General features: G+C 47.3%; 2 protein-coding genes across 19 annotated transcripts in view; one reads left to right on the top strand and one right to left on the bottom strand.

The window, feature by feature from the left end:
• The window catches only part of IL2RG (interleukin 2 receptor subunit gamma), a 29566-nt gene extending 7294 nt beyond the window's left edge, over positions 1 to 22272 (bottom strand). Inside the window, exons 1-8 of one of the 5 annotated variants that reach the window (XM_088664400.1) lie at positions 21691 to 22272; positions 21514 to 21587; positions 20175 to 20339; positions 19168 to 19227; positions 7285 to 7375; positions 4906 to 5072; positions 2401 to 2543; positions 944 to 1100 (exon numbers count right to left, since the gene is read on the bottom strand). In XM_088664400.1, coding sequence (XP_088520526.1) covers positions 944 to 1100; positions 2401 to 2543; positions 4906 to 5072; positions 7285 to 7375; positions 19168 to 19227; positions 20175 to 20190 — 634 coding nt within the window. In that variant the 5' untranslated portion in view covers positions 20191 to 20339; positions 21514 to 21587; positions 21691 to 22272. Of the gene's footprint in view, positions 1 to 943; positions 1101 to 2400; positions 2544 to 4905; positions 5073 to 7284; positions 7376 to 15652; positions 17156 to 19167; positions 19228 to 20174; positions 21588 to 21690 lie in introns of those variants that run through there. The other 4 variants (XM_088664399.1, XM_088664401.1, XM_088664402.1 and 1 more) reach the window with 4 other exon arrangements.
• Positions 22273 to 23558: 1286 nt separating this feature from the next.
• The window catches only part of MED12 (mediator complex subunit 12), a 50986-nt gene continuing 48760 nt past the window's right edge, over positions 23559 to 25784 (top strand). For 11 of the 14 annotated variants that reach the window (XM_088665165.1, XM_088665163.1, XM_088665164.1 and 8 more), the window contains exon 1: positions 23655 to 23892. In XM_088665165.1, coding sequence (XP_088521291.1) covers positions 23794 to 23892 — 99 coding nt within the window. In that variant the 5' untranslated portion in view covers positions 23655 to 23793. Of the gene's footprint in view, positions 23893 to 25784 lie in introns of all 14 variants that reach the window. The other 3 variants (XM_088665166.1, XM_088665157.1, XM_088665162.1) reach the window with 3 other exon arrangements.

Genomic DNA, 25784 nt, shown 5'->3' with positions numbered 1-25784 from the left:
AGATTCCTCCTTAGTGACTTGCCTGCATAGAATCATAGAATTGCAGAGTCTCAAGAGACCAGGAGGGTTATTTTAGTCCAACTCCCTGCAATGCAGGAATCTTTTCCCCAACATGGGGCTTGAACCCACAACAGCTGAGCTATCCCTTCCAACTCAACCATTCTATGATTCTACTATGGCTTTGAACCAGGCATTGGAAAACTGGCACTCCCTCATCAAGCCCATCCATCGCATTATGAATGGACTGGGCAATGAAGCAGCAACTCAATGTGGCATCTACGATTTCTTGTTAAATGACTGCCAGACTTTGAAAAGCTGTTATCACTGAATCAAGTTCATCTCTTCTGCTGAATTAATTGCAGCAAATAGTTTTAGGTGGGTTTTTGAATAAATGTGCATTTCATTGTTACTGCTATTCTGAACGATCATGTGAGTCTCAGTGGACTGAGTGGCATAGTCAGCAGATTCTAATTTTGTTGCATTCCCAGGATCAATCTATATCATTAACCTCTATTATTATTGTTTCAGTGTGTGTGTGTGTGTGTGTGTGTGTGTGTGTGTGTGTGTGTGTGTAATTATTTCATTATTGTGGGAGAGTTTTGTTTTTTCCAGCTGCACCATTGGTCCATTTCTTTGGTGCCCCCCCTTCCCTTGATGCCCCGGCCTAAGCAGTGCTTATTTTGCTCAATGGTTAGTCCAGCCCTGGCTAGAGGGCTGGGCCCTTCAAGGATTCTCTGTTCTCTACAAGGAGGTAAAGCCTCAAGGAGGAAGTCTGGATACAGAGGCTTAAAAGGCTTCATTCTGCTCCCAACTCTTGTGGGAGCAGGTTGCTCAGTCAGAGCTCCCTCCCCATGGTCTCCTAGAGAGGCATGGCATCCTCTGTGGATTCCAGCATCATACCAGAATACAGACTGCCCAGCAATAATAGAAAGATCCTCCTTACCTTTGCTGGTATTTCCCCAGAATAAAGGACCGGCTGGGTCGCTCCAGAGATTTGTGGTTGCACAATCAGACCTTACTTTAGACCTGACATAGAACGTGTAGAGCTTTTTGGGATCCACGCTGGCTACACTGTACTTCATATCATTGGTTTTCACCTCCTGAAACGGAATGCTAGAGAGGTAAATTTGCACCTGGCGCAGAAAGCGGCAGCACCCCCCCCCCCCCCGGTGCTTCCCCCAGCCAGCCTCATGCGAAACCCAGCAGCTCCCCCACACACTGAGTAAAATGATCAAGGGGACGGAGCAACTCTCTGTGAGGAAAGGTTAGTTTAGAGAAATAGTTGGCAAGAGAAGACATGATTCAAGTTTATATTATTATGCAGGATGCAGCGGAGAGGATACATCTTTTCTCCCTCTCATATAATATTAGAACTTGGGGCTGTCTGGTGAATAAAAGCACCTCTACACAGAGAAGATAGTTAGAACTATGGAACTCACCACAAGGGGCTGCCCAGCCCATTTCGCTGCCTGAGTCGAAACAAGAAAGACTTGCTGACCTGTGAGATCTCATGAGAACTCTGCAAGATTCCATGGGCCCCCCCTGAAATCTCGCAGGAAGCTGCTATGTGTCTCCATACACTGGTGAGGAAAGGTTAAGAGCTGTAGATGGGAAAAATGAGAAACGGACAGAAGCCTAAAGGGAGAGATTAATCTGTTCCTATGAGAGTTGGGCTCTGAAGAAAAGGGAAGATTTAGTTTGAGCACGAAGCACAACTGGGAAATGCTTACCAAATGAGGAATTGTATTGTTACACACACCACCCCAATCTCCAAGCAGTGTGAGATCGCAAGGGCACCAGGGGCGCTTACCAGAGGCTGTGTTTCCTTTTAGACAATGACACACAGTGGAGACTGTGGTATCTTTATGGTATATGGTTTATTTACTCGTATATACAGCCTGAGCCTAGATGGAGCGAGTGCAGAGCATTCACATCCCAAGTGGGTTCTGTTCCTTCCATTGCTTCAGCCTCTGATTCTAAGAGCCCCCAAACATCATGTCTGACCCTTTTCTCTGCCCACTACACAGCTGAAAGAGGGGCTCCACCCTTCCTTGCTTGGCATAGTCTCCGCCCTCCTAATGGCTTTCTTGATGAGCTAATGACTCTGCCATTATTGGTTTCGTTTCTCCAATGAACCACACTCAGCTTAGTTATGCCTAAGCCAAATCCAGCAGAGTTTGGCACAGTTTAATCAAACCTTGATTAATTCCAACTTTTACTAAAACCAGGAATTCTAGGGAGGATCTAGCACCCAGGAGTTGAAGGGATCCTTGCCGCCACACACACACCCAACCCCCCATATAACAATACAGTATTTTATAATGGGGTGTGTGTGGCTTCCACATCTGAAGGTCAAGGCAAATCGGTACTTAGCCCTCCCAACTGAGATAACACCAGTACCTGCCATTTTTTGTCCTTGTTGCTTTTATACTTGACATAATGCTCCAAGCAGTGGTTACTGAGCTTGGCTGCGCCCCAAGACAGTCGCAGCTGGTTGTTGCTCTCCTCCTCAAAGCAGAAGTTAATGGGTGGACTGGGTTTCACTAGGAGAGAGAGAGAAAGTAAATCTGTGTATATGTGAGAGGGAGAAATGTGAGCCAACAGCCATCTACCCTCCCTTGGCTCATATCAGGATCTAAATCAGTGGGTGATACCCCCCCTGGGGGGCACTGGAAAAATCCAGGGGTGAGGTAGTAGCCTTGGGTGCAATTAGGGGTAATTGAATAAAAACAAGGGGGCCATGGAAGCATAAAGAAGAGAAGAACATTTTGAAAAACCGGTTGTACATGATTCATCTGTTGCGTAATGACCCTTACTGCTAGGTTGGGCGCCATTGTGGGATGGGGACAATGCCTTTTAATATTATATTTGTTATCTTAATTTTTGGTGTGCAATGTGAATGTTACTATAGTTGATTTTAATAAATGATTTTAGAATTCCAAGCTTCAAGGTATCTTATTTATTTATCTTTCTTTACTATGTCTTAGGTCGATGTGTAGGTAGAAATATAGATGCATAAAAGAACGCAATTTTGTCCCTACATCTTTCTTTTTCTTCACTTAAAGAAGGTTGGATTCCCCCCCCCCAAAAAAAAGGCAGTGGTAGGTCAAATAAGTTTGGGGACCTCTGATCTAAATCTGCAGCCTGGTTGCAGAGCAGTTCCACGTGCTCATGAGAAACAGCATGATCTGGAAGATCAGAAGATCCCATTATTTATCCTTTCTTTGGATTCTCAGTTCAAAGGACATTTTATGTGGTAAAGGATCCCAGTCTATTTCTGAATCGGATTTGAAATTGTTTTATATATGAAAGGTACAAAATTGTTGACATTGTCTTTTGATATGAAATTGCCCTCCTCTATGCAGGAGACACCAGCTTACAAATTAAAGGCAATTAAGGGGCACGTCAACATTAAGTCCTCAACTGCGCTGAACAGGAATTTAAAAAATGGAAGAACCTGCAAAAATGAAGCTTTTAATTAAAGGCACAATTGCCTTAAAGCCTTAACAGCAATTTAATTGCACTTTATTGGGCCCATTTGGGCATGGCGTTTAGGTATCTATTTTGTAACAAACCAGAATCTCTGGGGGACAGCCTGCTCGCATTTGGTCTCCAACCCCCCTTTGTGACTTAGGTCTGATCTGAAGTGGGAGTAAATAACATAATACATCTCTAGAACTAAGGTCAGAAAGGAAAGTGTGGGTGGAGAATGAGGAACTCTTCATCAGGGCTGAGCTCTGAAAATGCAGATAAGATCATACAGATAAGAGCTCTGAGTCCCAGCAGAACAGGATGAAGAATTTGGGCCTCATTTCTCCTGTGTTGTAGGCAGAGCATGGAAAGTTCATTTTAAAAAAAACCAATTCAAGTGCATCTTGTCCAAAGATTATTATTACAAAAATAACCAGTTCACAGTTCGAGTTCATCCAAATAACTCCCGGCAAGAGAGAGAGAGAGAGAATATTACAACATGCTGTGCTGAAGTATGAAATACACTTAAGAAGACTGTTACAAGTGTAGACCTGAACCTCACAAGACTCACATAAAAACAAACACCTACAGTGAAATGCTTAAATTTATTTGCCCAACAATTACATTTCTTCAAGCGAAAGAATCCCAAAGATCTTAAATAGTTTTTAAAAAACAAAACATGTAAGGGAATGAACTTAGAAACTGTTCAAAGTTCTACCTGCAAATGAATTTAGTCACATTCCACTCACCCAGCAATTAAATGGGACTCCCTTAAGTGGTTCAGAGATCTTTAGATAATTCAGTGAACTTCACTGAACTGAATTAGTCCGTTCTGACACACCGGCTATAAGGCTCCCACTTATACCCCCCCCCCAAATTTTTAAAAATTCATTTTGAAATAAAACATAATACAATAAAAACAAAAACAAATACCTCACAACACATACATATAAACTAAAAAAATAACAAAGAGAAAAACATAACAAAATACAAACAAAGAAATCAATATTTTTAACCCTCATTTTACTTAACATTGTCTTGTGGTTCCTCGATTCTCACCCTTATGATTTTCTTTCTTTTTTTAAACAACTTTATTTTGTCTTTAGCAATTTTCATACACCAAAATTTCCCCCATTATCTTATAAACAAACCATTATTTCATTTTAAAGTATTTATATTTCTAAAACTTTCCTCTCTTAATTCTTTTTCACTTTTTGTCCACCTCCTCCTATCCCCCAGCCTCCTCTTGCCAGTCGTGAGGTGGTCCTTATTATAGTTAAGCTTCTCCCTACCTCCCCCTTCTCCTTCCCCCAAAGCCTCCCCTGCCACCAAGAGGCTCCAGGATAGAGAAGAGGAACAGAGGCAGTAAAAGCCATATGGCTCCCACTTATAAATACACCCACAAGTTGGTTTGGCTCAGCAGGAAATCTGTACCTTGGTTCTGCAACTGCATTTCTTTTTGGAAAACCTTCGTACCGTCACTTGTCCTGACATAAATGTGAAAGTATTTAAACTCTTTAATCTCATGGAAGCGGCATCCAGTGTTAATACCACCACTCTGGAGGTAAACCTCACACTCCTTTTCTTCGTCAGACTCATACCTAAACAAAATGAGGCTTGGGGTTAGTCCTTTTCAACACCATCAGAGAACTGCAGTTCAGAACCTGAATATCTTGAGGACAGCCCTGTGTTGTTTGTCTTCTAGCCCTGGTGGAGCATGCTTCTGAATACTACCGGTAATACTAATATTATTTATACCCCACCCATCTGGCTGGGTGGCTTACAGCACATAAAAAATGGTAAAACATTAGACATTTAAAATTTCCTGATACAGGGTGCCTTGAGATGTCTTCTAAAAGTCATAGATAATTTTTTGCAGATAAAGTAGCTCAGATTAAAAAAAAGGGTAGACTTCACTGGGAGTAGGGCAGGGGTGGGAGAGTGCTAGATTCCTGTCTAGTCAAATTGCATGGGATCAATTCCAATCTGTTACCTCTGAGGATGTGGACAGGCTGCTTGAAGGTGACCCAGAAACTACAACTAATTCAGAATGTAGCAGCTAGACTGGTGACTGGGAGTGGCTGCCGATAACATATAGCACCGGTCCTGAAAGACATACATTGGGTCCCAATACATTTCTGAGCACAATTCAAAGTGTGGGTGCTGACCTTTAAAGCCCTAAAAGGCCTCGGCCCAGTATACCAGAAGCAGTGTCTCCACCCCCATCATTCAGTCCGAACACTTAGGTCCAGCTCCGAGGGCCTCCTGGCGGTTCCCTCACTGCAAGAAGTGAGGTTACAGGGAACCAGGCAGAGGGCCTTCTTGGTAGTGGCACCTGCCTTTTGGAACACCCTCCCGTCAGATGTCAAGGAAATATTACAAAATGGATGCTCAAACGCCAAGAGAGGGATGAGGGCAGGTGTTGGTGGGACAGAGCCCCATTTACCCTAAGGAACTAACCTGGGGGAGGGGTTGTCTATGCTAGCGCAGAAGGCTGGGGAGCCAACAGGAGGTGGAGCTAGAGGCCTCCTTCCTGCTGTGTTCCATAGAAGCTGACACTGAGACTAAAGAGGAGGCAGCTGACAGGCAGCGGCAACCCTTGGGGTGGTTGTGTGTAATAACTGACCCTCCAAGTGTCCCTATTTTCCAGAGACAGTACTGGATTTATAGAAGCCATCCCTGTTTCTTGTTAGTCCTGGAATAGCCCACTTTTCCTTAAAGGTAAAGGTAAAGGGCCCCCTGACCATTAGGTCCAGTCACGGACAACTCTGGGGTTGCAGCGCTCATCGTGCTTTACTGGCCGAGGCAGCCAGTGTACAGCTTCCAGGTCATGTGGCCAGCATGACTAAGCCGCTTTCTGGCGAACCAGAGCAGTGCATGGAAACACAGTTTACCTTCCCGCCGGAAGTACCTACTTGCACTTTGATGTGCTTTCTAACTGCTAGGTTGGCAGGAGCTGGGACCAAGCAACGGGAGCTCACCCAGTTGCGGGGATTTGAACTGCCGACCTTCTGATCAGCAAGCCCTAGGCTCTGTGATTAAACCACAGACATGTGAAGGCAGCCCTAGATAAGGAAGTTGTTTAATGTTTAGTTATGTTTTTATAGGTGTTGAAAGCCACCCAGAGTGGCTGGGGAAACCCAGTCGTATGGGCGGGCTAATAATAATAATAATAATAATAATAATAATAATAATAATAATAATAATGGAATGGTATGGTATGTAATAAGGCAGGCAGATAGGGGCTGGCTATAGGTAGACTGAGGTTGGAAGTGCAGTGCCCAGTTCACCCTAATGGACCAGCAGCCGTTGTTCTCTCTCCCAGCTGTAGAATCCTTGCTTCCAACCCCTCTGAGGAAAGGTTGCAACATTTGGGACTTTTTGGTTCAGAGAAAAGAGCAAAACTTGGATGGCTTTGAAAGAGGACCAGACAAATTAATTGAGGAGATGGCTATTGATAGCTACTAGCCATCTACTGCATCATGGTTGGAGGCAGTAATGCTTCAGACTACTAGTTTCTTGAAGCCACAGAAGGGGAGAGTGTTGCTCTTGTGCTCAGATCCTGCTTTTGGTTTCCCACAGGCATTTGCTTAGCCACTGTGAGAACAGGATGCTGGACTAGATGGGCCCCTGACCTGGTCTGGCAGTGCTCTTCTTAATCTATTTTGTTAATTTGGTCCCCAGTGTAGTCTGGCTCAGGGTTGGAAGAAGCTCCCCAAGAAAGAGGATGAGGAAGGCCGGGAGAGGTTGGGTGGTGCATTGGTTGAAGCTTGGACAAAAGCCATTCGTGTAACAGAGAAGCAAGGCACATACCAGTAGTAGAGGAAATAGTTTCCTGCAGGCTTCTGCTTGCTGCCCCAGTCACAGACCATGTATTCCTTATCGAAGAGGATGCACTCCAGGTCTGCAAGAGAGAACCTTCCATGAGTGAGTGAGTCTTGATGTGGGTAGGGAAGTTTGTTTCAGCCTGAGGACACATTCCATTCAGGGCAACCTCCTAGGGGCCACCTGCCCAGTGGTGGGTGGGGCCACAGGCAGGACCGTAGCTAGGGGTTGGTGGGGTGGATCCCCACCAGGGGCGCAGGCAATAGGGGGGGTGCAAAAACAGCTAAAATATGTCCATAAATATAAATATTGATTATTGCTTCATAAGAAATGGTTTTAAATAGAAGGTGAATTGAATGGGTGGAAGGGTTGGAGGAGAGGCGGAAAGAAGGGCTAATTTGTCCATGGCTAGGGGGCGCAATCTGGACAGTTCTGCCAGGGGCGCAAGATCACCTAGCTACACCTCTGGCCACAGGCAAAAGTAGGTGGAGCAATGAATGTCAAATTTCACTTTTATATACTGTAATAGGCTGGTTTACACAAACACACACACACACACACACACACACACACACACACACACACACACCACCCCTCTTATCCCCCATCTAGGGAAGGAAGGGGCATTTTCAGAGATCAAGGGAACATTCCAGCCAAGCAAAAACATTCAAGAAGGGTGAGAAGCAAACCCAGTAAGCAATGTGGCCTCACGGAAGCTGGGACTTGGTGGGTGGGTGGGAATATCCATGAGAACAATTTGCCCCCCCCCCCAGCCCTGCTCTGAAAGAAGTCATGCTGGGTCCACTGCCCACCAAACCTTCCTGAAACAAAACCTGTCCTACAGCTCTCGAGACCCCTTCAAAGAGCAAAGTTACCTCTACACATACAACATCAGGCACAGACCATGCCACATAGTTCAGTTGAAATGGGGCTGGTGTTTGACCATTTATTTATAAAAATAAATATATAACTAAAATTAATAAATAACAATAATCCCCAAGCATTGCTGCCCCTATCTTCCTACACCCCTGCAGCCAATCCAGCTCCAGGTGGAAGTGAATCAGCAACCTGATTGGCCTGCAGGAGCAGCCCGGAATTAGCCAATCACACAGGGCCCATTGTGTAAATAATGTATATACAGTATAGCAGATGTTTTGGGGAAAGTTTCATTCACTGTTTTACAAGCTGCAATAAAGAGCATGAAATCACTGCAGGATTCCAAGTATATTTCACTGTCGACAAAGGTGGGATCCTGCTGAGCTTTCCGCTGCGCACCGCACAGAGCCACCACAGGCAACACAGATCGCACTACGCATCCAGGCTACAGCTCCATGACCCAAGGACCCAGAATGGCAACAGACTACAGCTTCATGCCGTTCAGCCCAGCCTCAGGAGACTGGGAAGGATATGCTACCCGCTTCCAGTTCCTCCTGGAGGCAAAGGACGTCACCAACGCAGCCAAGAAGAGGGTGACCTTCTTCAGCGTCTCTGGAGAAGAAACATTTGAGATCGCCGGAACCCTCCTTGCTCCCACAAATATTGCAACCGTTCCCTAAGACACGATAATGGAGCAGCTGAAGAGGCACTTCTCACCACAGCGAAGCGGCAGGCCCCCGGAGAAACCATAACCAGGTATGTGACCTTTCTCCGCCAGGCTGCCCAGCTCTGCAACTTCACAGAGCTGGAGAACATGTTCCGTGACCGCCTGGGGGGGGGGGGCTGATGGATGAGAAGCTGCAGCGGTGCCTCTATGCCAAGAAGGACCTGACATTCCAGGTTCCAGCCGCCAAGAGGTCAGTGCAAGGATTCCAATCAAACGTGTTGTCCCAACAGGGGGTGCACCACAAGGACCTCACTGACAACTCAGAATCCAACCGGGAGGACGTGCACCGAGTGCAGCAACGCACACAAGCCACACGCCCACAACGACAGCCTCGTCTGGAAGAGGGGAACTGCACAAGCTGTGGAGAGAGCCACGAGCAGAAGACTTGCTGTTTCTGCAACGCAGAATGACGACAATGCAGAAAAGTGGGACACATCGCCCGGGTGTACACTGCCCGCCCCACCCGACGCCTCGCTCAGATGGCCAACCCAAGAGTCCCAGGCTCCGCGGTCCGCCACACCAAGGCAACTAGACGGAGATCACAGACTTTCAGGTATACCAGTTGCCTCATTCTAATGCGGAAATAAATTACATCAAGATACAGATAGAGGGAGCCCCGTGCCACATGGAGCTTGATACAGCCTCAACCCTGTCCATAATCTTGGCAATGACATTAAGGAAAATGTGTCCCAGTGGCGGTCCCAAGCTTAGGCTGGCCCCATTTACCCTCCGGGACTTCCAAAAACGCAAGGTCCCCATGATGGGGGTGGGAACCTTCAGGGTGCAATATCGAGGGTGAAAGCGCCAATTGGACTTGCTTGTGGTCAAGGGCTCCTATGTTAGCTTACTGGGGTTGGCATGGTTTGGACCACTGGGACTAGCCATCACCGGGGTGAACTGCACTAGCTTTCAAGTGCACGTGGACGCCGTGTGCAAAGAGTTTCCGGGGGTTTTCGATGGGGCATTGGCATGATATACAGGCCCCCCCTATTGCCCTACAGCTAGACCCCGCCGTATGATCTGTCAGGCTCAAGGCCCGCTGGGTCCCGTTTGCCCTGAAACCCCGCATAGACGAAGAATTGGACTGGCTCATGGAGCGAGGAGTGCTGGAGTTGGTGCCTAATCAGGAAACCCCGATTGTCACACCTGTCAAGCCTAATGGTTTGGTTCACATCTGTGCAGACTACAAATGTACCATAAACAAGGCCCTCACGGCCCACGCATACCCAGTGCCAGTGGTCAGCCATGTCCTCGCCACCCTGGCTGGGTCAAAAAAAATTGGCAAGCTGGACTTGGCCCAAGCCTATCAGCAGATTCCGGTGGACGAAGCCACAGCAGAGGCACAGACGATTGTGACGCACAGAGGGGCGTTCAGTGCAAAGCGGCTGCAATTCGGCATCAGCATGGCACCAGGCACATTCCAGAATCTAATGGACTCTCTTCTTAAAGGGACTCCTGGCATCACCCCCTTCTTCGATAATGTGTTGATCACTGGGCCCATGCCAGAGGAGTTCGAGGACCGCCTCCGCACTGTCTTGCACCGTTTCCAGATGGCAGGCCTCAAGGTGAAGCGGGAAAAGTGTTTACTAGGAGTGCCTCATGTGGACTTTCTGGGATTTACAGTGGATGCAGAAGGGGTCCATCCAACCAGTGACAAGATACGGGCCATTTGTGATGCCCCAGCACCCAAGGGCAAGAGTGAACTTTAGGCCTTCTTGGAAATATTAAACTTTTGCCATGCCTTCCTTCCCCATAAGGTGGAGGTAGCGGAGCCCCTACACAGACTCCTAGACAAGTGCACCCCTTGGGTGGCATACTTTTCCCAGACGCTCACTGCAGCCAAGTGGAACTACGGTACTCGCAAATTGACAAGGAGGGTTTGGCAATTGTGAAGGGAGTAAAAAAAATCCACAATTTCTTCTACGGGGGGCCCTTTACCGTAGTGACTGACCACAAGCCATTGCTTGGCCTGTTTGCCCCCGAGAAGCAGACCCCCCAAGTGCTGTCTCCCTGCGTCCTCAGGTGGTCGATTTTCCCCATCCGCTACCAGTATGCACTGATCCACCGTCCTGGGAATGCGATGGGCCATGCGGACAGCCTCAGCAGGCTACCACTACCAGAAACAGACCATGACCCAGCGCCTGCGCAAGAAGTTATGAGCCTGGAGCTACTTCCCGACCGCCTCATTCAGGCACAAGATATTGCGCAACAGTCCACAAGAGTCATTTCCTGGGTCCTGGACTGGGTGTGGAGGGGATGACCCAGCAGCAGCCCCGGGCTAGAATTCGCTGGCTACACAACCCACAAACATGGACTGTCAGCCCACTGTTATGGGGAAGCAGGGTCGTCGTTCCCCAGCCCCTCCGCACAACCCTACATGAGACACACCCAGGGGTAGTGAGAATGAATGCCCTTGCCTGGAGTTATGTGTGGTGCCCGGGGATTGACGGAAAGATAAAGGCCTGGGTCAAACACTGCCAGACCTGCCAAGAATTCTGCCTGGATCCCCCAAGGGCGCCAGTCCAGTCCTGGGAGTCCGCCTGAGCACCATGGTCATACCTGCACGCGGAATTTGCTGGCCCCTTCCAGGGAAAAACATTATTCATAGTGGTGGACTCCTACACCAAATGGCTGGAGATCACACTGGTACCGCCTACTTCTACAGCTGCAGCCATCCGGGTACTACGTAGGCTGTTTGCAACCCACAGACTTCCTGACACTCTCATCTCGGACAACAGAACCGCATGTATGTCAGAAGAATTCCAGACCTTCACAGCACAGAACGCCACCCGCCACATCCACTCAGCACCATTCCTCCCTGCCACCAATGGCCAAGCAGAGTGCATGGTGTGGACCACCAAGGACACCCTCCGCCACATGACTCAAGGTTACTGGGAGTACCGCCTCACCACATTCCTTCTAGCACAGCACAGCAACCCCAGCACAACAACTGGCCTGAGTCCAGCTGAAATACTAATGGGCTGGTGCCTTGCAACTAGAGTGGACCGCCTTCACCCCGACAGGGTCCAGGCTGAGGCAGCAGTGGGGGAAGGTAGGAACCCCCGGACCTTCCAGCCCTGTGACCCAGTGTATGCAAAGAACTTCGGGGCAGGCCTGGCATGGGTACCCACCACAATCACCAGGGCAACCGGCCCTGTGTCGTACGAGGTGCTAATGGAGGGGGGCCAAACCTGGTGGCAACACTGCGAACAACTACAGCAGTGATTCCCTGGAGAAAACCAGGAGGAAGACGGGACAGAGGGGTCCCAAGGGGACAGCTGGGTGGTGAGGCCCGTAGAGCAGGAGGGGTGGGCAGGGGAGGCAGAATCAGTAAGTACAGAGGGGACCCCCCGAGGCCAAAAGGATACCCGAACCAGAGCTGCAACTAAGCGGGCCAGTTGTACCAGACCAAACAGCCCCATCACAGCCTTGGAACATGAGCCAGAACCAGAACCCCTGACCAAGGAACACCCCAGGCCGCAACGCATACGTAGGCGGCCGGTGTACCTTGAGGACTACAGATGAATGCAACCTCCCGGGCAGGACTTGAACTTTGAGGGGAGGGGTGTTATGTACTGAGCAATAGGATCCAGAACAATAGGATCCAGAATGCAGCAGTCTTGATTGGTCGGCAGGAGCCACCCAATCCAGCTCCAGGTGGAAGTGAATCAGTGATCTGATTGGCCTGCAGGAGCAGCCAATCAGGCTTCTTGAGGAAGTGAATCTGCAACCTGATTGGCCTACAGGAGCAGCCCGGAATTAGCCAATCACGCAGGGCCATTGTGTAAATAATGTATATACAGTATAACACACTTTTGGGGAAAGTTTCATCAACTGTTTTACAAGCTGCAATAAAGAGTATGAAATCACTACAGGACTCCGGGTATACCGGTATTTCATCAGGAGTGGCTAATATTCAGCATCATCACCCCAACAGTTCTTGTGAACATTTTACTTTTGCTATTCAATCTGAGCTGGCTGCATTTCATCATTTAGCCCTGTTGGAAAGTACACCAGGACAAAGGAAGGAGATATTTACTTGTTAACTGGTGAATGTGGGTGAACAGATTAGAAGTTGATATCTGCATTGGATTTGAAATTGTTTTTATAGTACAGGCAATCGTTTTTACCGTTTCTAAACGTGCACCTTGCCGACAAAGGTCCGTATAGTTAAAGCTATGGTTTTCCCAGTAGTGATGTATGGAAGTGAGAGCTGGACCATAAAGAAGGCTGATCGCCGAAGAATTGATGCTTTTGAATTGTGGTGCTGGAGGAGACTCTTGAGAGTCCCATGGACTGCAAGAAGATCAAACCTATCCATTCTTAAGGAAATCAGCCCTGAGTGCTCCCTGGAAGGACAGATCGTGAAGCTGAGGCTCCAAGACTTTGGCCACCTCATGAGACGAGAAGACTCCCTGGAAAAGACCCTGATGTTGGGAAAGATGGAGGGCACTAGGAGAAGGGGACGACAGAGGACGAGATGGTTGGACATAGCTGCCAAGTTATCCCTTTTTTACAGGGATTTTCCCTTATGCTGAATAGGCTTCCTCGCGAGAAAAGGGAAAACTTGGCAGCTATGTGGTTGGACAGTGTTCTCGAAGCTACGAACATGAGTTTGACCAAACTGCGGGAGGCAGTGCAAGACAGGAGTGCCTGGCGTGCTGTGGTCCATGGGGTCATGAAGAGTCGACACGACTAAACAACTAAACAACAACAACAACAACAAACGTGCAATTGTTTTACACATATTTTTTATTAAGTTGTTAAAATTTGTTAAATATCTTAAAGATGCATCACAGTCAGTGATTCATAAATGATTCGTAAATGAAACAAATACTGTAATAGGTGAGTGTCAACTAAGTTTTACTGAGAGTAAACCTATTGAAATTAATGAACATGACTAAGTTAGGTCCATCTCAGTGGGGCCATTCTGAGTAAAACTTAGTTGAAAGCCACTCTCAACAATACTAGTGCTAATTACTGTTCCTATAAAAAAGGTAAAGGACCCCTGACCATTAGGTCCAGTCGTGACCGACTCTGGGGTTGCGCGCTCATCTCGCATTATTGCCCGAGGGAGCCGGCGTATAGCTTCCAGGTCATGTGGCCAGCATGACAAAGCCGCTTCTGGCGAACCAGAGCAGCGCACGGAAACACCGTTTACCTTCCTGCTGTAGCGGTACCTATTTATCTACTTGCATTTTGATGTGCTTTCGAACTGCTAGGTTGACAGGAACTGTTCCTATAGACATCCATTATTATTGTATTTTTGTATATTAATCTTTTCAAATCAATCAAAATACTTTATTCGACCGATAGTCAGACAGAAAAACATTTCTCAATACAAATATAAAAATATAAAACTGAAGGCATCAGTTACAAATATAAAAATATAAAATATAAAACTGAATGGATACATAAATGAAGTATGACCGCGCTACTGAACCTCCTTACAGGTAACCCACATCAAGGCATTCGATTATACGTTTCCGACACGAGCGCCAGGAAGAGGAATTTAGCCACCGAAAAGGTTATTTTCCCAGTGGGCTTGTTGAGCAAATATGCTGACTGCCGTTCTCTTAGTCGGGAACTAAACTGAGATAAATATGGGGTTATAAGATATTGCCTTAAATCATTATAAAAGGGACAACTCAGTAAAATGTGTTCTGTGGATTCTACCTCACCCAAGGCACAATGGCACAATCTCTGACCATATGGGACTCCTCCAAATCTTCCCCTCAAAACCGCCGAATCAAGAACATTCAGTCTGGCCGCAGTAAGTACTAGTGCTAATTACTGTTCCTATGGACATCCATTATTATTGTATTTTTGTATATTAACCTTTTATGTATGTTTCAAAAAGTGCCACATAATATTCATTCTTCACTTGCAAGGAAATGATCTCAGGCATGGCAGGAACTACTGGCAATGAATTTGCTGCTTGTTTATATCAGGCAGGCTGTTGTACTGTTTTTGATGCCTGCTTGGAGGAAAAATGTATATGTAGGCAGCCCTAACCCAGATGTGTACATTTGCCTCAAAACAACAACAACAACAACAACAACAACAACAACAACAACTACTACTACTACTACTACTACCAATGCTTTTTTTTCTGGGGGTACGCAGGGGTATGCATACCCCTAAACATTTTATGAATCTTTGTACTTTTGTCCATTTACTGAATTTATTTTCCCCGATTTGAACTATAAAATGGTGATTTTCTTGAGTCAAAATGAGAGTACTGTACTCCTAAACATTATTTATATATTTACAAAAAAAAAAGCACTGACAACAACGACACCCTGTTGATTTTATGTCCAACTCAGCGAGGGCAAAAAGAAAGTGATTCTTAAGTGGAAATCATTCCCTGTTCCTGCCTGACATTCCAGCCCCATCTACTGGCAATCTTTAGGGGGGGGAAATCCCTGTGGTTTTACCATTATAAGTGCAATAGCTGTTTATGGACACAAAAGAAAGAAAGCTATGGATTCACAGCCATAAGAACAGACAAGACCTGAATGTAGCTTTTTGCAGCTCAGGGGACGTTCCCCCACATTGCAGAATGTGTTGAGGAACAGGTAGACTGTGGGTTAGAGGTTGCTGCATTCATCCTCTTAGAATCATAGAATCTCAGAGTTGCAAGCGACCCAAAGGGTCATTTCATCCAACCCCCTGCAATGCAGAAATCACAGCTGAAGAATCCCTGACAGCAGGGGTAGGGAGCTTCCAGCCCATAGGGACCTATCAGGTTACCTTGCTGTGGAGAACTCTCTGTGGCTTGCTCGGTTCGGCCCAAGAACAGGAGGACAAGCACAAGGAACATCCTTTGTTCCCTCGAGGCCTCCATCACTGCTATGCCGGAGACAAGAGCGTTGATCTGAGCTCAGCACAATAGGATGTGGTTATTTCAAAGCTGAACTGCAACTGTGGGCTGTGCGATTCTTAATTTATGCTTATGATGCCTTCCTGTAGAAACTCCCTGAACTTTGCAGAAAGTTTGTAAAAGGCTTCTGAGAAGCTGAACCGGCATAGCCTGGGCTAGATTAGATTAATTTCAACCTCAGGGCCCCTTGTGAATCATGACCAAGATGGCTAAAGGGTCTGGAAACCAGGTCTTATAAAAAGTTGGGTTTGTTTAGCCTGGAAAAGAGGAGAATGAGAGGAAATATGATAGCCATCTTCCAATATCTCAAGGGGTGTCACATGGAAGAGGGAGCATGCTTGTTTTCTCCTGGTCCAGGGCTAGGACCTGATTCAAGTTACAAGAAAGGAGATTCCAACTAGACATCAGGAGGAACTTTCTGACAGCAAGAGCTGTTCAACTGTGTAACGGACTCCCTGGGGAGAGGTTGTAGACTCTTCTTCCTTGGAGGTTCCTAAACAAAGGCTGGATGGTCACCTGCGATCTTGTTGGGATTCCTGCAATGCAGGGGATTGGAGTAGATGGCCTTGGGGGATCCCTTCCAACTCTACAGTTCTATGATTCTAACTGTCATGATCCAGTGGATGCCTTCAGAGCATTTTCAGTGCTGGTTCCAGAAGACACTGCCTGCTGCTCATAGTCCTAGACCCGCAGAGTGCTCTTATGTCCCAAGCAGGCTATTCCTCTCCCCCAACCAGCCACTCATCAAATCAAAACAGCATTGGACTCTAGAAAATATAGGTCTGCTGAAATGGGGTGTGTGTAGTTTTTAGATCCAGAGATGCTTATTATCCTTTACAGCCATCCAAACACTGGTTAAATCACAAGAGCTGAAACTCAGGTGACTGCACACATGCCCCAGGGTGCTGCAGGGGCATATTGGACTAGGGATAGCTCCTCAAGGACCCTACTTTTCTCCAAGTGACATCTGTCCAGGCTGGCAGCCACTTCATTCCTAGGGGTCCTTTTATCTTGGCAAGCTGCAGCACAGAAAACATTGCAAATAAATCTGAAAGTGGATCTCCAGGAAGTGAGCAGCACCTCGAATAGACTGCTTATTTCCTGTTTCCTATCTTTTTCTTCCTTGGACATCTCGGAATCTTCATATGACATATACTATAGGAAAAAGGGATATCACTGCACAAATTTCTGACTGCATTAGGGAGATTAAACCTTGTTCTGATGTGCTGAAGGCCATGGCGGCAGATCTCAGTGTAGGATCCAGGGTGTCCCTGTTTCCATCAGAGATGTTTGAGGGTATGGAGTTACCTGACCCCTGAGCCGTCTGAAGGCAAACCTGTATAGGGAAGGTTTTTAAAATATTTAATGTTTTATTTTATTTTTATATATGTTGGGAGCTGCCCTGAGTGGCTGAGCCAACCCAGTAAGATGTGTGGGGTTTAAATAGTAAAGTTATCATTATGGAATGGGATGTCCCTATTTTCATCAGAGAACTGTTGGAGGGTAAGCCCTCCTTGGCAACCCTCCCCTTGGCAAGGGTGAGTGCTGCCATCACTACATCAACAGGACATAGCACAGGTGCCCTCCACCATTCTGAGAAAACCCCATAATCCTGATTTTATCCTTTGGTCAATTTACAAAAAGAAACACACACACACACACACACACACACAAAAAAAAAAATAAAGTTTAGAAAGGAGCAAGATTAGATGTGGACACAAAAAGCTACAAAAATCAAGATTCTTTCTGCACCACTTCCTCTTTCTTCCTGCCCAGGCAGCCCTGCTCTCTGCCTGCCCGTAAGAGCTGGCTGGGCCTCTGGGGCAGCAGCCTTTCCTCCTCCTTACCCATTCTCCAGAGGCTGCTACAAACTGCCCCAGGGAGGAGGCCAGCAGTGGTGGCCATGGAGAGACAATGGATGCTCCTTTGTAGCTGCAGCCACCACCCACCACCATCACTAGATCATCTTCTCCCTGAGCTTGGTGGTGATAGTAGAAAAACTTGGTGTCTGTCGGTGGTGTGTAGAAAGTGCCAGTGGTAAAATACCAGCTGTGCCTAAAGATGTGCCAGTTCCACCTGCTGTCAAAAAAGGGATCAAGTGAATGGCATTGCACTCCCAGGAAGCAAGAGGAGAGAGTGCAACCTGGTTCAGAATGACTGATGGGAACAGAAAGTTATGGAAGTCCAAGCAGAGATGTAAGGCTTTGAGAAAAAGCACACACAATAACTTTGCAGAAATTTCAGAACTGGGGCACTAATGTCTCCTCAAAGGGATAATTGTAAATGCACTACGGTTGCACAGAAGTCACAAAATGCACAAAAGTCAGCTTTTGTGACTGAATCTTGGGCTTTGGTCACAGGTATCTATAACGTTTTGGTAACTAAAAAACTTAAGGACAATTCAGTTATGTGATGAGTCGGCACAGTCGGCAGAAGTTTTCTATTTACAACATTATTTGCTTTCACTTCTAATAAAGCAGAACAACAGATTGCTGTGTTGCAATGTTCAAAAGTGTCACAGTGATGTTCTGAGAAAGTCTGATACACTGGCCATTTCTGAGAAATTCAGTACTGTATTTCTGTGAGGAGAGAGTCTTTCTGTTGTTCATCGGACAATGGTTTTTCTACCTTCCTTGCCCCTCCCTGCAGCCCTGCTGACTTTGAGAACAGCAGAAGCAGCTGGGAAGAAAGGAGTTCAGGGTTTTTTGTTTAGTAATTTCCTAAGTCGTGTGTCCTTGTTTCTTAGTTTGATACTTTTAAATGGTTTTGTATGTTTGTGGTATTTTAATGTATTGATGCTTGCTGTTATTTTTATTGATTATACATTTGTAATTCTTTATTTTAATAAGTGTAAACTGTTTAATTATTATTTGCTGGTGTTTAATTTTACTGTTTACTATTAGATTCAGATTGATTATTGATTATTGCTTTATTTGATATAGGTTGTTTACTTTAAAGTTATTGTGACTTTTTATATTGGATCAGATTGTTATTACCATGTTTCTCCAAAAATAAGACACCGTCTTATATTTATTTTTCCTAAAAAACAACAACACTATGGCTTATTTTCAGGGGGTGTCTTATTTTTTCCTCCTCCTCCTGCCGTGGCCGGCATTGCTGCTACGCCTATCACTATGTCTTATTTTCGGGGTATGGCTTATATTCCTTGAATGCTTAAAAATCCTGCTATGGCTTATTTTATGAGTATGTCTTAAAATATGAGAAACAGGGTATTAATGTTTGATGTTTTATTATGTTATTATATGTGTTGGAAGCCACCCAGAGAGGTTGGGGTAACCCAGCCAGATGGGCTGGGTATAAATGGGGAAAAAATATTTATTATTACATATTGTTTAATAGTGTTTTCACAGTACAGTATACTTACCACAATTACCATTTCTGTGATCAAAGCAACCTCTACAAAGTGTAACAGCCTTTTCTGTGCCTGTTTATTGAGAACAAAGTATGTACACATACAGATATTAAAATCCCGAGAGAACATCAAAACACCATATTCTACTCCTGCAGATTTGTGATTCAGTTGCTGTAGAGAAGACTGATGACTTTCTGTATGCACTGGTCTTAAATTAGTGGTATTTTTCATGGTAAAATTCCCCTCCCCTTTAGACAGCCATGTGTATTGTCTCATTTGCAAAAGTTTGGGGTTGGCTTTTGCAGCCCAACTCCCCACCAAGGGACTCAGTGTCCCCCTAAGTCCATTATCGGTCAGAGAAGAACGGATGTAGGCAGGATCCAGTGAAAACAAGGCAGATCTTTATTTTTGTTGTTGCAACAGAGTCATGCCCCCCCCCACTCCAAGGAGTGAGATCAGGGGTCAGCAAGCTTTACCTCGCCTGGGCTGGTTCACTCCAGCGGAGATCCCTCCATGGGCTGGATTGCACATGTGTGAGCGTGTGTGCCCATGATTTCCGGCATCTGCATTTATGCAGACGCGATTTCCGGTGCCGTGGAAGTGAGTCCCCACGCTGTATTGCGCCGGTGTAGCGCAGCATACGGGGACTCTTTGAGCAGGCAGCTTGGTTCGGAGGTGGCTTATGGACCAGTTAAACAACCCCCGTGGGCCGTTTGTGGCCCATGGGCCTTAGGTTGCCTACCCCTGACCCAGATCAAGGTGTACAATAACCTTTAAAGACTTAAAATTGCCCAACCCCTTAACCGAAGACCATCCCAAAAAACATCATACACGTGTCACAGAAAGAAGAGGTCTACAACAGAAATTTGAGCATGGCTTGTCTCCTGTCTGTCCAGATCAGGGGTCAGCAAACTTTTTCAGCAGGGGGCCGGTCCACTGTCCCTCAGATCTTGTGGGGGGCCAGACTATATTTGGGCAGGGGGAATGAACAGTTTTCACCTGCCTGCAAAGAGCTTTACCTGTCCCAGTTGTCATCCCAATAGCTGCAGTTGGGCTTATTCAGCCAGTCAGGTGCCCTGGCAGGGTAGTGTTGTAGGAAATCGAACGCCACGCACTACTCTCAGAAGTCCACAGATGCACAGAGAGGGGAACGATGCCTTGACCAGACAGGAGCCATTTTTTTCCTCATAGAAACAAGGGTCAAAGACGGGTTATCCCTTGCTCAACAGGAGGAATAATCCCCACTTGATCCCAGACCATCACTGGAATACGCCTGGCCTCTTTTGCATAGCTATCGCCTAAGCACTTTTACAAACTCCTCCAGGAGCATAACGATGCCTTAACTCAGGAAGGTCTGGCGCAACAGCAATTGCGCATTTCGCACCAATCACCCTTCTTTATCTCTGCCCCAAGCGTTTTTTTCCTCCCAGGAAGGAGACTTGCTGAATCTAAATCCTTCTTTAATGCTGCCTGAATAAAGCTATGTTTATATGAACTTATCTATTTCATTATACAGTGGTGCCTCGCTAGACGAAATTAATTCGTTCTATGGGTCAATTCGTGTAATGAATTTTTCATCTAGCGAGTCCCAGTTTCCCATAGGAATGCATTGAAACTTAATCAATGCGTTCCTATAGGCTCTGGGGGACTGGCGGCAGCATGCGACGGGGCTTCGAAGAAGGTCTCCGAAGCCCCGTCTGATGCCGGCTGTGTGCGAGGCGGCGGGGGGAGAAGCTCTCTTCTCCCAGCCACCGCCTTGCCTGCCTCCCCTGACATGGAGTGCAGCTTTGGAGACCTCGAAACTGCACCCCATGCCGGCTTTTCGCGGCGAGAAGCGGTGGCGGGGGAAGAGCTTCTCCTGCTGCCCCCTCCCGCCAGCCTCCCCAGACACGGAGCGCAACTTCGGAGACCTCCAAAGTAAAGCGAGGCACCACTGTATTAAGGGGACATGGGTTTCTTTTAAATGTATCCTCGTATATGTGCTTCTGTAAAACTCTGAGACTTTCAAGTTGTTAAGATGTTGCTTTAAACTATGTTTAAATGTTGCTTTAAACTATATATATATATATATATATATATATATATATATATATATATATATATATATATAGTTAAAATGTAACCTTTCCCATGTCACTACTTATTGTATCTCTGTATTCCTTTTATGTAACCATTAGATGTACTTGTTTCTTTACCTAGCATCAAACCCTGTTTATTAATCTATATTATAGTTTCGCATTCACCCAAGTCTCCCCATGTTATGGGTCCTTGCAGGATCCTGTGCTTTCCCCACACTTTGACAGTTATCCTTTACCACAGCGCCACCTAGCTTGTCTAATAATAATGACACCAATATACAACTCAGTGAAGAAAAACAAGTTTTTTGACACGCAGGTGTCACCAATGGTTTTTGCACCTCCGGGAATCTCATCCTGTGAACAAATAAAATGTATGCATACTCATTATCAGGACCATCACCCCAATTGTCTTCCTAAGGTCCCCCCATCGAAAAACCTATCAAACCTTTGTACTTACCTGATTTCTCCTTGACTGTCTCTCGCCCTTTTCTTGTCATTGAGCAACATTGGAAAAGAATATTATAAAAGGTTGGAAATTCCTTTGTTCTGGGTTCTTCGCTCCGTTCCTGTTACGACCCTGTTGCAACAGTTTTCTTTTACTTGGAAATAAACTGCCTTGCTTTCTGGACATTCTGGTGTGGTCCCTGTCATTTTCCTCCGACAAGGAGCTCCGTAAATTGGTCTCCTTGTCAGGTTCTCAGACTCTTCCTGGGTCAGAACCTAGTTGCTCTGGGTCACCCGACCCCCAAAATTCCTACAACAGTAGGAGGCTGCGTTAGCTGGCAAAGACAGAAGAAGCAGCCCTGGCAGAGGAGCCGCGGACGGAGGTAGGGGAACCGGGGCGTTGCCGGAGCTTTTACCCCCCACCTGCTGCTGCTCCTGCTTCCCAAGAGGCACTGTGGAGAAGAAGACAGAGCCGCCCGTCAACCCGCAAGCGGTGGCCGCGGCCACTGCAATAACCTGCCTGAATGCCATGGGAGGAATGAAGGAGGGAGGGAGGGAGGGAGGGAGACAGGCGGCGGCGAAGAAAGCATGTGAGGAAGGGGCACGGAAAAGGGGCACAGGGAAAGAGGAAAAGAAGGGCAGACTGAGGGAGAGAGAGGAGGAGCAGGAGGAAAACTGCTGAGGTGGGCAGGCGGGTGAGACAACTCCCGTCATTGACAGTGCATGGCGTGGGAGAAGATTGCTCTGTCCCTGAAGAGAAAAGTGCTGCCGTGGGAGGGAGAGGGTGGCAATCCATGTAGTGATTCCTGGACCACCCGCGGGCCAGATCTAGAAGGCAATTGGGCCTGATCCGGCCCGCAGGCCTTAGTTTGCCGACCCATGGTTCAGATAATGCTTGCTGATTTAATTACCTGGCCATGCCTTTCAGATGGTAAATATCTTATTTCTTGAATCCAGGTCACAGGTCTACCCTATTCATACAAAAAAATATGCCCGTAAGACTGGATTTGGAAGTGAAAGAACTATAGTGAAAGGTTTCTCCGATACAGTCATGCCTCGGTTTGAGTATTTTCAACTTAAGTACACTCCACGGACCCGTCTGGAACGGATTAATCCACTTTCCATTACTTTCAATGGGAAAGTTCGCTTCAGGTTAAGTACGCTTCAGGTTAAGTACAGACTTCCGGAACCAATTGTGTTTGTAAACCGAGGTACCAGTGTATATTTCCTCCTGCAGAGTAAATATTTAGTCATTAGGAGAACCAATAGGCCACGGTTTTGTATTTTTTTAAAGGAGGTCGTTGTTCTGTGTGCTAAAATAAAATGTAACTTTTCTCATCAAGTTTTGCTGCAACGACGTGTGCATGCACACGAAAGCTCATACCAAAATAAAAACTTAGTTGGTCTTTAAGATGTTACTGAAGGAATTTTTTTATTTTGCAACGACCAAAGTTAGCCAGCAGGGGGCAAACGCCTCCTTAGCATCCCTCCGCTCCCTCGGCATTCTCCGTCCTCGCTCGGCGATTTCCGTACCCTTCAGAGAGGGCGAGAGGGGAAAGAAAGAACGTTGCGCTCAACCCCCCCCTTCGTCCCCCCAAGGCTCATTCCGACCGCTGACGTCACCCTCCCCTCGCGTGGCCGCGGCGTTCCTCTTCCCTTCTCTTCCCCCATCCCTCCCCGCCGCCATCCCGCGGCAACCGTAGCCATTGTCCAATGGTTCCGGCCCTTCTTCGTTCTGGCCCCGCCCCGACGCTTTCGACCTCTTTTGCTCGGAAGGCTTCTGAGGCTGCGCAGCCAGCGTGCTCTCCCCTCCCCCACCGGCAACCGCAGCACCCGCCTTTTGGTTCCGGCCCTCCCTCGTTCCGGCCCCGCTCGTCGCTTTCCGCCTCATTCCCTCGGAAGACTTCGTCCTACCCGCTCCAGCATCTCCACGCCTCGGCAGCCCCGCTGGGCTCGGCCTTTTCCGGCAGCTGTCGGGACCTGCTCGGCTAGTTCCGCCGGCCCCTTGTTGTCGCGGGGGCCTGCGTCTCTCCCCCCCCCTCGGCGGGCCCGGCTGGGCTTCGCTGCCCCCCACCGCCTGCTGCTCCGGCTGCCCCCCTCCCGCGCGGCACTCGCCATGGCGGCTTTCGGGATCCTCAGCTACGAGCACCGGCCCCTCAAGCGGCCGCGTCTGGGGCCTCCCGACGTGTATCCTCAGGACCCCAAGCAGAAGGAGGTGGGGTAGGGGAGCGGGGGGGCGGGGGGCGGCGGGTGTCAGCAGCACAACCTGCGGGTCGGAGGAGGGTGTCCCCTGTGGGCATAGGGAGTGGGTCACTACCTCGAGCTCTCCTGGCCACGGTGCCGCCAGTTGGGGAGGGGGCTCCCTCTCGCCCCACACCCACCTGCGGGGAATTGAACACCCCCCCTAACCTGAGCTCCAAACCGCCCCCTGCTGAGTAAGGGACACTTGAGTTCGCATTGCCTGCCCTCCGCCCCATGCCAGACGCATAGGGAAACCGGCATTTCCCTTCCCCACCCGCCCCGTAGGGCTGGAAGGGGTCCCGACTAGGGCCATCTCGCCCAGTCGCCTCCAAGGCAGGGATATTTTTCCCGCCCTATGTGGGGCTCGAGACCATGGCCCTGGGAGTATGAGTCTCATGCCGAGTGCCGAGTGAGCTCAGCAGCAGACAGAAGGGAAGTGTGCTGTGCTTGGCGTGTGTAGGGCTGGGGTTTTGGTAGGACAGAGCTCCTGGCCCAGCGGCAACCTGTGACTACATGCCAGGCAGGTGCGCTGCTTTTCCCCAGCTGCTCGCCGCCGCCCCCCAGGCAGCTCACAAGGAGGGTGCTTTGTGCCGTCTCTCTCTTCCTTCAGCTCTCCCCCCCCCCCATAGAGGCTCGGACATGGAAGCTCCCCATTCCAAGAAAGTAGCACCTGTTGAAGGGTGGCATGCCTCCGGGAACCAGTTGCTAGGGATCACAAGTGGATTTAGGGCAGTGCTACAGCTGGGGTCCAGCTTTCAGGCTTTCCACGGGCATTGGGTTGTGGGTGCTTTGAGAGGAGGATGGCAGGGGGCTGTGATAGAGCATTTGCCTAGAGGGCCCCAGATTCAATTTACAGGAAGGGCTGGGAGAAACTCCTGCTTCTGAAACCCAGGAGAGCTGCTGCTAGTCAGTGTAGACCAGGGCCACTGTGTCCCACAAGCTTGTCCCCTTGGCATGTCCTCATTAAACATACTGATGTCCCCTTGGCATGTCCTCATTAAACATACTGATTTTTAATTGTATTCTTTATTGCTTCTTTTATTTCTTACATTGCATTTTGTTAAGTTTGCAATTTGAATTTTGTGGGATGCAGGTTATAATACAATATAAGAACTAAAGAAGTGATAAAGAATACAGTTAAGAACTGGGCAGCCACTAGCACAGTTCATTACGCTTGCTACAGCAAACAAAAAAATCATTAGGTGGGCAGCCAAGACCATTAGCAATTTTCAAGTGTTCCATGCTGGGAGAAAGTTTGAGAAACACTGGTGTAGATAGAGTCCTGAGCTGCATGGACCCATGGTTTGATGTGGTATAGAAAGTATCTCCCTACATTCTAGTGATTAGATAAGCAGTTAGCCTGAGCCAGCAGGGCTTTTATATTCACAGCTAATAGCCTCAGATAGACCTATTACACTTTCAGTTTCATGAAGTTTCATTCAATAGATGCTACATTGTTGGGAGTATGAATTATAATACAGAATCTATGGACCTTCCTGCCTAGAGATATGTGTTTGGGCCCTCTCCATGTCTGCTTTCTAGGCAGGCTGAACAGACATTTTTGCTTCAATCAACCTTTGGCTAGGAGAATTCGAAGGGCTCATTTATTCTTAACTCTTGTTTCAAATTTATTTAGTGTTCTGGGATTTTGTGACATTATGCTAGTTGCTGCAGTGATTTAGATCTGCTGTTTTAGGTTCTGATTTTTAAAAAAGAAAGTTTATTAATTCTGGATTTTATTGATTTGATATTAATGATACTGGTTTTACGATCTTATTTTTGTGAGACTTCTTAGAAAAACATTGCTTTTGAAAAACAGAATACTACTTCCTAAATAAATAGCATCATGACTATCCTGCTGGAACT

The sequence above is a fragment of the Zootoca vivipara genome, chromosome Z2, assembly GCF_965207765.1.
Source record: "Zootoca vivipara chromosome Z2, rZooViv2.hap1.1, whole genome shotgun sequence".
Lineage (NCBI taxonomy): Eukaryota > Metazoa > Chordata > Lepidosauria > Squamata > Lacertidae > Zootoca > Zootoca vivipara.
Note: the sequence above shows the minus strand (reverse complement) of the source record. Positions and strands in the feature narration are given on the sequence as shown.